The sequence below is a fragment of the Misgurnus anguillicaudatus genome, chromosome 21 (assembly GCF_027580225.2).
Source record: "Misgurnus anguillicaudatus chromosome 21, ASM2758022v2, whole genome shotgun sequence".
NCBI classification, from domain to species: domain Eukaryota; kingdom Metazoa; phylum Chordata; class Actinopteri; order Cypriniformes; family Cobitidae; genus Misgurnus; species Misgurnus anguillicaudatus.
In genome coordinates, this window is record NC_073357.2 from 8348038 (window position 1) to 8360039 (window position 12002).

The 12002-nt window shown below is 35.8% G+C and overlaps 1 protein-coding gene across 4 annotated transcripts in view; it reads right to left on the bottom strand.

Annotated features, from left to right (window-relative positions):
- Positions 1-12002, bottom strand: part of LOC129429268 (uncharacterized) — a 109108-nt gene that overhangs the window by 79423 nt on the left and 17683 nt on the right. For all 4 annotated transcript variants that reach the window (XM_073859657.1, XM_073859656.1, XM_073859655.1 and 1 more), the window contains exons 4-5: positions 11015-11171; positions 3574-3861 (exon numbers count right to left, since the gene is read on the bottom strand). In XM_073859657.1, the coding sequence (XP_073715758.1) occupies positions 3574-3861; positions 11015-11171 (445 nt within the window). The remainder of the gene's footprint in view (positions 1-3573; positions 3862-11014; positions 11172-12002) is intronic.

Consider the following 12002-nt stretch of genomic DNA (forward strand, 5'->3'; position numbering starts at 1 on the left):
TATTATTCAGACATATACAAGTGCTGGTAATATAATTAGAATATCATCAAAAAGTTTATTTATTTCACTAATTCCTATCAAAAAGTGAAACTTATATTATATACAGAGTTATATTGTCATTATATTTCATCACGAGATTAAATTTAGGATTTTTATCGATTAATCGCATACAAAATAAAAGTGATTTTTGAGAATAACAGTGTGTGCTGTGTGTAATTATTATGTACATATAAATACACACACATTCATGTATGTATTTAGGAAACATTTACAATTGTGTATATATGTGTGTGTGTGTGTGTGTGTGTGTGTGTGTGTGTGTGTGTGTGTGTGTGTGTGTGTGTGTGTGTGTGTGTGTGTGTGTGTGTGTGTGTGTGTGTATGTATGTATGAATGAATGAATGAATGAATGTATGTATGTATGTATGTATGTATGTGTATATATATGTACCTGTATATATATATATATATATATATATACACACATACATACATACATTCATTACCTACAGATTATTATTTCAAATGTTTATTTCTTTTAATTTTCATGATTATAACTGACAACTAATGAAAATCCCAAATTCAGTATCTCAGAAAATGTGAATATTACAATACAAAGAAAGGACTTTTAGAAATATGGGCCAACTGAAAAGTATGAACACAACAAGTATTAGCATCTACAGCACTAAATGCTTAGTTGGGGGTCCTTTTGCCTGAATTACTGCAGCAATGCGGCGTGGCATGGACTTGATCAGTCTGTTGCACTGCTCAGGTGTAATGAGAGCCCAGGTAGCTCTGATAGTGGCCTTCAGCTCTTCTGCATTGTTGGGTCTGACATATCGGATCTTCCTCTTCACAATACCCCATAGATTTTCTATGGGGTTAAGGTCAGGCAAGTTTGCTGGCCAATTAAGAACAGGAATACCATAGTCCTTAAACCAAGTACTGGTAGCTTAGTGCCAAGTCCTGTTGGAAAATGAAATCTGAATCCACATAAAGTTGGTCAGCAGCAGGAAGCATGAAGTGCTCTAAGACTTCCTGGTATACAGCTGCGTTGACCTTGGACCTCAGAAAACGCAGTGAACCAACACCAGCAGATGACATGGCACCCCAAACCATCAGTGACTGTGGAAACTTTACACAGTAATGTAAATTGTGTGCCTCTCCTCTTCTTCCAGACTCTGGGACCCTGATTTCCAAAGGAAATGCAAAATTACTTTCATCAAAGAACGGTTCACTCAGCAGCAGTCCAGTCCTTTTTGTCTTTGAGACGCTTCTGACACTGTCTGTTGTTCAAGAGTGGCTTGACACAAGGAATGCGACAGCTGAAACCCATGTCTTGCATACGTCTGTGCGTAGTGGTTCTTGAAGCACTGAACCCAGCTGCAGTCCACTCTCTCTGAATCTCCCCCACATTTTTTAATTGGTTTTAGTTGACAATCCTCTCCAGGGTGTGGTTATCCCTATTGCTTGTACACTTTTTTCTACCACATCTTTTCCTTATTAATGTGTATTAATGTGCTTGTACACAGAGCTCTGAGAACAGCAAGCCCCTTTTGCAATGACCTTTTGTGTCCTTGTGCAAGGTGTCAATGCAGTCTTTTGGACAACTGTCTCCGCCATGATTGTGTAGCCTACAGAACTAGACTGAAGGCCGGGATACACTGCACGATAATTGGCTGTCCCGGATGAAAGATTGCCATCGTGAAACTATCGTCGCGATTTCTGTGATCGTGGCTCTCCATCGGTGGTCCTATGTCGTACAGTGAGAGAGGTTCAAAGACGGCCGTTTTCCCGGTCTTGCGTCCAAAGATAGCCTATGATAGTTTTCTGGCAGTGTCAGAAATTCGTCATGATCACCGCACAGTGTGTTTGCTGCTACGACCTGCGCGCCGGTATTTGTTTACCACGAGCACATGCTGGTGACGTTGCGCAACGTGTGACGCAGCCGCCGAAGCTTCGTGTAATCATCGTACAGTCTACATGCCTCTCGTACCCGAGTTTAAACGATACATGTCGCACAGTGTGATAAGGTAATGATCTTATAAGAGGACAAAAATCGTGCAGTGTATTCTGGGCTTGAGAGACCATTTAAAGGCATTTGCAGCTGTTTTGAGTTAATTAGCTGATTAGAGTGTGGCACCAGGTGTCTTTACACCATATTCTAATTTTCTGAGATACTGAATTTGGGAATTTTCTTAGTTGTCAGTTATAATCATCAAAATTAAAAGAAATACAAATTTTAAAAATATTAGTCTGTGTGTAATGAATATAATATACAAGTTTCACTTTTTGAATGGAATTAGTTAAATAAATCAACTTTTTGATAATATTTTAATTATATGACCAGCACCTGTATCTGCCAATATCAATGCTGATAGTTTGGTGGTTAATTGCATTAAATCAATACTGAAGATTAAATGTTATTCATTCATATAATGACAATTAATACTGAACATTAAACTAGTGATGTTTCTTAACATTTTCTATACACAGAGCTTAAATTCATTGCATTTTTCTGTTCTCTTTTGATTGTCAGGATACATCTATGGATATAAATTATATAAATTATTAATCAAATAAAAAATAAAATCACAAAATATTTCCCAAAATTGAAAATGAAATTCTAAAATAAAAATGTAAACATTATGTGAATTATTTCATTTTAAGGTAATAATGCATCTTTCCTGCCAAATTGAAAAATAAAATGCAATTAATGATTTGACATTTGATTTTCACTACAATCACGAGACCAGACTGCCAATATTAAAATTAAAAGGCAAATGTGAAAATGAAGCAGAAAATACAATTTAAAGAGGCATTGTATAAACACAATAATGGTGAAATTCAAATTAAAATATAAAGTCTGATTTTAATTTTATGTTCTCTTTTATTTAATGGTTTTTATTTTCATTTTTAACTGGTATGCAAATTCTATGTTAGTGGGTGGGAAACTTTATTGCTACATTTAGCAACTTTTAGACCCATTTAGACAAAACTGGAAAAAAGATGCATTATCACCATAAAAATTATAATAATTTATTTTAATGTTTTAATATTTATTTTAGTATTTCATTTTTAATTTTGGGAAATATTTTGCGCTTTTATTTTTTATCAATTAATTTAAAATTGGTAGAAAAAACCTTCCATATATATCAGCCATGACTATCGGCCGATAGTTAAAAAATTGCTTTAAACGACCGATTACTGGCCGATATATCAGTGCATCTCTAGTGCAATCAAGTGTCACATATGTTGCATACGTTTAAAAGAAAATAAAGAAACAAAATCTAAATATGATAACAATCCCAATGTCAATTGTAGTGCAAAATTATATTTAATCATTCAAACCACATAATTTACAATGTCTCAGAAATAACCAATGACTACTGTCTCATGTATTTTATGGTTTTGTTTACAGTACACTTATTACAAAATATTCCCAAATCAACCTGCGGGCTAAAGTGCAGTGGTCATTGCGTAACTGTGTAAATTGTGCAATGGTCACATACCTCATGGATTGTCCCCTTTAGTGTTTGAACATAAAACGTTTTGTTTACCAGACAGCACTTACTTGTGTTATCTCCCATCAGGTTCCAGTCAGAGGGCAGTGTGAGATGTCTGAGAGCCAGGGACAGACTGTGGTCTAATCTCTCACACTCCTGCATGGGAATCTGATGCTCATCCAGCAGCAAAGCCTCTTCCAGCACGTCTGTCCGACCCGCCGCGCTCACCAAAAACTGAGCCATGTCGAAGGCCAGATCCTGTGTGAAGGACAGGTCCCTGCTGGCCAGCGTTTGAAAAAAACCATCAGGTCCCGCTGAGCACAGAGTGACCGGCACCGACTCACAACAGTTATGAGCTGGACAGAGATTGGGAACAGATCATGAAGACAACACAACTGTTTATAAATGATGATGAGGGAAATTAAGGAGAAAACTATTCTAGTATTCTTACGGGTACCTATTGTTCATTTACAGTCATTATTTAAATAGCAGACACTGAATATAAATTATAATAACATAACTGAACTGAATTTTAAAATAAATAATTTAGTTTGTATAACAATTACAGATATTAAGAAGTTGACTAAAGCAACTAAAGCAGAGAAATAGAATGGGTAGAAAATATAGGTACAGGCCGATATGATTTACCTCCCCCCACATAGCCCGTTACATTAGCAGCAAAACACAGATTATAAAACGGGCAGTTCTGGTTCTTCATTCTGATTGGTTGAAACGCGTTCTAAGCCGTGATAAAATACCCCGGTAAACCCACGGTTCAGACCGCATTACAGGAGTATCACTGAGCCACTTTTGCTGCGTACTGATTTATGAAAATAAACACCACACCCTTTAATCATATTTTTAATTTGTATACAATTGCACAATTATGGCGATATCCAAATACATGTTAATAAATAATGTTGAGTCATCTAATCAATAAAGACAAAACGCTTCCTGAGGAGTTTCTACCTCAAATTCATATTTCCGCTATCCACTGGGTGGCGATCTTACCCAACTTAAACACTGAACACTCAACACTAAAAACAGCGTGTTTTGATCAGGCTCTGAAACTGATATCTTACAAAAGTTATTCACAAAAATTTAATTATCTCTGCTTTTAGCTAAAAAAAAGTGATAAGAGAACAAATGATGGTAGGATGAAACAGGTTTTTTTGTTGTTGTTTGAAAGCATGCTTCCAAGCATATTTGATCATCACTTCAACAGTTGCACGATAAAAATGTTAATGTATAAATAAGATGAATGTTGGTTTATAAAATAAACACCACAGTCTTTAATCATATTTTCATTGTGTCTTTGCTGCGTCTGTGTTGATTGGTAACTGCGCTCTGTTTCAGTCACACTTGATTCAGAAGAACTACTTTGTTTGGCGGAAGAGTAATATTTGTACTAATATAATTACAGCTTATTTGTGTTTTATTTTATAAAATCCCGCTAACGTTATGCATATGAAGTAACCGTTTTATAAAAGCAATAACCCCCGCGAAGCAGTGGGGTAACAGGGCATTTTATAACAGCTAAGGGGCGTTGTTAGTCATGATGCGAACCCACTGCTTTTTGGGCCTTATTGCTTTAACATACCTTTATAAAATAAAGTAAACAAATTTTCCTTGCAGACCATGATGAGGTTTTATGTTTATATGTAATGACGCGGTTATCTACTAGATGGTACACTTATCCAGTTTTTACTCATTTTAAACTTTGTGTATAGCCCCATTCGGACGGGATTAGTTTTACAGGGGACCTCTGAGAAAATCGTGCTTCTCAGAGGTCCTCTGTGTTTTTAATCCTGTCCGAATCGGCCATGTCTGTGTTTTTCTCTGACGACCTCCGTAAGAATTCCAGAGCAATTTACCTACTGTTTTTCGGCAAACTCAGAGGTCCTCTGAGAAATTTAATCCCATCCGGATGCAAATGTCTGTGTTTGCCCGCAATATCTTTTGAAAACGCGATTATTTTCGTGTTTTGGCCAACGTGATCTGCCATAAGGTCTTACTAATGCACGTACAGTATATTGTACTTCCTGAGTCCCATTCATTCAGATATGAATGTTTTTTTCCATTCGGCGAAATAAAATAATTGAATCAATACGAGTTGAATATCATACACTGTTGATACTGGCCACTGTAATATCAGTATAAGGTAAACACAACCTAATTTTGTTCAACTCCGGAATGGTAATGTTAATTAATAGAGATAATAAATTATTATTAATTATTATTTCTTCATTTCTTTGGGTTTATTATAAGCAGCCAGTTATATAAAACACATAGGCTACTTTAGTAGGATTTGTATAAGTTATTTTGATTTGTTAAAATTTAATTAATAAATTACATGCTCTGTAATAATTTTACATTTAAAGCAAAATATCAAACATTCTGCTCACGTGAAACTGTCATGTGCTCACGCGAAACCTTCGCGTGCAGAATTTTTTTAAGTTTAGTTTTGCGTGCTCACACGATAGTTTCACATGCGCATGCTCACGTGAAACTAAACTTTAATTAACTTTTACTCCATGTCCCCTTAGGGGCTCCGTTGTTTTCCACCGTTTTGTTTGTTTATTGTTTGTTTGAAAGCAGAGGGTCTGTTCTTTTACTTGATATACGTGTATGTTTATATATTTTTAGAAGAAAATTTTTCTGGAATGCATTTTGTGAAATTTTTTTAAACATTACAAAAAATGCTGGCGAGCAACTTTTCAAAAAAAGGCTGGCAGCGCATGAGTTAAATAAAACTAAATATGTTTTCAAATTCAAAATATATTTAATTAAGCTTTACTTCCTACAAAATGTATTTAGCATATATTTTTGGCCAGAGAAAAATTTTTGCAAATAAAATATTTTAAATCAATATTTAATGATCCTTACCTTACTTATAAGGTAAATAGCTGTGTAATTAAAAAAAATAATATACAAGCAGCCAGTTGTTATTGTGAAATTTCACGTTACCTTTTAAACTATACATCATTTCATTGTGAAATTGTAACTTGAAGCGTGTACAATTTCATGGTGACAACTGGAACAGAGTAATTTAAAAAAAAAAATTTAAAATGTTTCCAAGACACTCCCCTACCTGTCACAGAGACAGAGGGCATTGCGTGATAACCTGAAAACCATGCCCACCAGGGGGATAACAATCCATCCGTCTCCATTGACTTTGTATTGCGAGAGGCTGCCTCCTCGTCATTTCTGGCTTATAACAAAACAGAATAATAATTAAAAGCTGCCGTGTGACAAGATGTACAGCTACAAGCCAAAAACCCCAGAAATTAGTTTTTATAAGCTGTCAACCCCAAAAAACGAGCGTTTAAAGACACAAAAGTGGATACAGTCAACTTTTCATAGTACTACTATTATTAGAACTACGCCCACTGGAGGGAAACGTAATCGGCAAACCACTTTTGTCTTCTTAAAGTCTGGGTTTTACGGCTCGGTAGCTACTAGCTTATACAAACTTATTTCTGTATTTTTTTAGCTTGTTAGCTTTACACCCTGTCACATAGCAGCTTTCATGCATTATTCTGTTTTTTGTTATAAGCCAAAATGACAAGAGGCAGCCTCAGGCAATACAAAGTGAATGGAGACGGTTGGATTACACCCCACCCCACCCCCAGTGGACGTGGGCGGTCTCTATCAATAAACAGATAGCCCGCCCACAATCATATATTTGCTAATCTAATGTTGCTATGTTGGACTGGTCGTGACTCGTGCTATTCAGAAAAGCAGAACAACACTTTGACTTTGTTTTACCAAAGTTCAAATACTTTTTCTAATCCCACCTTAAAGTCCACAAGAAATGAAAGTTGCTATTATTTTTTATCTTTAGTGTGATGTACACTCTCAGAAAGAAAGTTTTACAAAAGCAACTTCCAAGTTAATGTCTTTGAATAAAGATCTATAAAAAATAAATATAATTTTTAAAGTCTCCAGTGGTCAAAATCAGGTTTTTATTGTTGTTTATATGTCTATGTGGTTAATATGCTTTAACACAAACCATGTGCAAATTCATCATTCAACACCATTGCTGAGTATTTTCTCCATAAAATTGGTTTTCCAAAGACGATTTCATTCCACCCGTTTAAAATCGACTCGGTTTTCCATGTCACAAACATACAACCAATCTCATCATTACAGTTAAATGAATGGAATTTAAACCATAGATATGAAGAGTTTGGTATTAAAACACGATTTTTGGAAGAAAAAAAGTTACCACCAAAATCAGTATTAAGTACTTTTCGGACGGGATTAGTTTTCCAAACAACTTTTGAGTTTCAACGTGTCCCCAGAACGTCTGTGATTTTATGTACCGATTCGGACGGGATTAAAATGATGCAGGCTATTCCAGAGATGGGAGTGTCTGTTTAATGCATTTGGGCGTTGCAGAAGAGCACATGCTCTGGATACGCGTGTTTGTAATGTTTAATATTTTGCTTTAAATGTAAAATTATTACAGAACATGTAATTTATTAATCTAATTTTAACAAATCAAAATAAAATATACAAATCCTACTAAAGTAACGCTAGCCTACGTGTTTTATATAACTGTCTGCTTATAATAAACACAAAGAAATTAAGAAATAATGATTAATAACAATTCTTATCTTTTTTAATTAACATTACCATTCCGAAGTTGAACAACTTTGAACGGAGTTTCTTACTTTATAACGTTAATGATATTACAGTGGCCAGTCTGAACAGTGTTTGATATTCAGCTTGTCTTGATTTAATTATTTCATTTTGCCGAATGGGAATAAACATCCATATCTGAATGAATAGGACTCAGGAAATACAATATATGCGCATTAGTAAGACCTTACGGCAGATCACGTTGGCCAAAACACAAAATAAACCGCGTTTTCAAAAGATATTGCAGGCAAACACAGACATTTGCATCCGGACGGGATTACATTTCTCAGAGGACCTCTGAGTTCGGTGAAAAACAGTAGGTAAATTGCTCTGGAATTTTTACGGAGGTCGTCAGAGAAAAACACAGACATGGCCGATTTGGACAGGATTAAAAACACAGAAGACCTCTGAGAAGCACGATTTTCTCAGAGGTCCCCCTGTAAAACTAATCCCGTCCGAATAGGGCTTTAAAGTCAGTATTAAAAAGTTAATTTTTCATTATACGCAAAATCCGATATCTGCTGCGTTATTCTGTCATCTTTTCCAAACCGCACAAACGGCAGTCTTCCTTTTTTCAGAATGCAATAAATCCGCTTAACCAATCAGAGCGCACCATTCCACACATTGTAAACAATAATGACGGCGTGTTGAATACACACAGAATCCTAGTTTTTCTCATCTACTTTGTACATCGTGATCAACAAACAAACAGAAACAAAATTGAAGTGATTTTGATGGCATTGATAAACCTGTGGTGGTTTTCTTTGGCGGGGAAGAAGCGTAAGCCATCAAAATAAAATAATTTACGTGAGAGGAACTTGGGCGAAGGAAAAAGGCCCGCTGTTGCTTGTTCTCACACAACAACATCAAGCTTCTGTCAACACATTGACCCAAGGGGATCTTATGAAAAACCTTCCATTATTTTACTCAAAGTCAACGAAAATCGAGCAGTAGGGATGCCACAATTCTCAATACATTATTGAACCGTTCGGTTCGACCCCCACGGTCCAATACGCGCAGGTGAATTGCGGTTTTTTGGTTTATCCATCAAAATCTGACAGTTTTATATTCCCTGCACTTTTGTTAATGTGCGCATGCGCGTGATCTGCACGCTTATAAACGCCACCGCGAGTTGATATCCAGTCACTGTGCGCTAGCTACGTTAAACTCTGCTTGAACTCTGCTTGCAATGCTGGTGTCAGATTTCATTCGCGTGCACACACACCCAACAGAAGTACGACAACAAAAAGCAGCAGCACGACTGTCTTTTAAATCTGATGTGTGGATTAATTATTTGTGCGTGTAGATTACATACAACATCAATGAAAGGTGCAAATTCGCGTGCGGCAATGCGAAGGACGCAAATTGGGCTTGTTATTGATGCAAACGCGCGTTATTTGCCTCAAACACATCTTCTGCGCAAGTTGAAAAAGTTTAACTCAAGAAGAGAATACGCATGATGCTAAAATAAATCCCACCAGTAATGTTGTTTGAGGAACGCATTTTTGGTTTCTACACAGACAGCATGATGTTGGATTTAACAGTAGTGCAGTAAGGTATAGCCTTCATTTACAATGTAAAGTTTAATTTACTAAGTACAGGTATATAAAATGGCCAATTTATGTAATGTAATGATTTCACATGTTCCCCAGTTTTAATAGGATATGATTTTTATATGTCTTTATTTAATTATATCTTATATTGTTGTATCAGTACACTAGAAATATGTAAGATGATTTTTGCATTTACATAAAATAAAGAGAACTGCAATTAAAACCAGTATTTTTGCTTCTTAACATCTCAATGTTCCTGTTACCTAAGCATAGAATAATTAAAATCAGTTTAATAGGCCATGGCATCAGAACCGAAACCGAACCGTAAACCGTGAACCGAAATATGTATTGAACCGTGAACTAAGTGTATTGTTGCATCACTAAGCAGGACCAAAACATTTTACGGCTGATCGCTGTCAAAAAAGTTCAGCGACGATGTCCAGAGATAACAGCTGCAATGAAAGTGTTCTTAATATGACACAGTAAGTCTTCTGATTAATGCCATTAATGTTTATTTTTTTATCAGTGTATACCACTTGTCAACTCAATGAATATAACATGACAAAGATGAATGCACATTTTTATATTGATTCAATAGATTTATAACATGTTTTTTAAACCTTGTCATGGATCTATTGCATCTTGCAGAAAAAAATTAAAATCTTTTTTTTTATAATAAATCTTTGAAATTCAAACTGAATAGAATTTTTTAGGTTATTATAACCTAAAGATGCTATGTGAAAGTTTGTAACAGAAAATAGTGTCTTTCATCTTGTCACTTTCTTGGTATAGAAAACACATTTTTACCGAAATTAGTCAAAATGGATGTATTGTGTTTTGGAACCAAACTCTTCATATGCAACATAGACTCAGCTTCAGCTCTACTTCTGTGATGCTTAAACATGCAATGTGAATGCTGTAACCTGTTAACATCAACTCAAAAAATGCAGAATGTAACATCTATTTACATATATATCTATGGTCTGAGATGGTGCGAAAGAGTAAAATTCTAATTCGCATATTCATATCTATGGTCAGAGCTGTGCAATTGAGTAAAGATGGGAACTAATTTGGATATTCATAGATCCGCATGTTCTAGATGAGACGCAGGTGTAGAGTAATATTCAAGCCATTTTAAAGCATGAAGAAATTACTGGTCACAGGAAAAACTGCTATTATGATGCTTAAAGATGAGTTTTAAGTGATAAAATAATCGACTACAGGGGGACATAATGTTCCATCGAGGATGGCAATGCTGGGGATCTGCCAATAAAGGTGTTTGCAGCATCACAGATTTAAATGCATAACTTACCTGGACAGACAGCATGAAGGGTGGTCTGGTTAACCCTCAGTGTACTGGTAAGATGTCTCTGAGTGGAGCCAGTAAACAACAGGAAGAGCTCGACCTCGCCCTGTTCTCCATCACTGAGCACCTCATCATCAAGATGAACTGTTAACACGCAATTGCCCTGAAAAAACAGAAGTTTTAAATCAAAAACAGAAGTTTTAAATAAACAATTATACTGTGTGAGATGAATATAATAGATTAATATATTACTGCCAGGATTATGTATGAAAAGTTTGCCAGTAGGAAAGCTTGGTATTTTCTGTTTGACAATATAGATGGCTGTCATATGTTGAAAACAATGAACAAATGCAAAGAGGTAAATGAGGATAGAAATAAGTGAAGTTGTGGTTTGAACAGAATATAAGACTGGGGTCGGTCTGCAGAGATTAACACAGATAGCACTTGCATTAAACCTCCAATTTAAAGGCACACACCCTGATGTTCAAGAGAAACCCTTTGGTCACGGTTTAATACACAACTAAATGTGCCTGTAATTTACTTTTAAATAACATGCTCGCTGTTCTGTTCAACCACCACAACAAGTCTTTATATGTGAATGTAACATAATGTGTTTTACATAAAGCAATGTCGATTAAAGGCGGATTGCACGATGTTTGAAAGCCAATGTTGATTTTTGAAATCACCTAAACAAACACGCCCTTACCCCAATAGAATCTGGACCTTCTTTTAAAAGACCCGCCCGGCACATACGCAACCCGGCAAGGATATCGGTTAGTAGACATGCTCCTTACTGCTTATTGGCTATAAGTGTGTTTTGGTAGTCGGCCCGTGTCCTTTTCCAAAGCGTTTTTCAAACATTGTGCACTCTGCCTTTAAAGCATCTTTAGCAGCGATTTTTGTGTGAGCATATCAGTGAAGACCCCTGACCACTCTGTGAGTTCCACGTCTTTGTTAACAAAAGTTTAATGCATTTTAGAAAGGATTGTTCCAG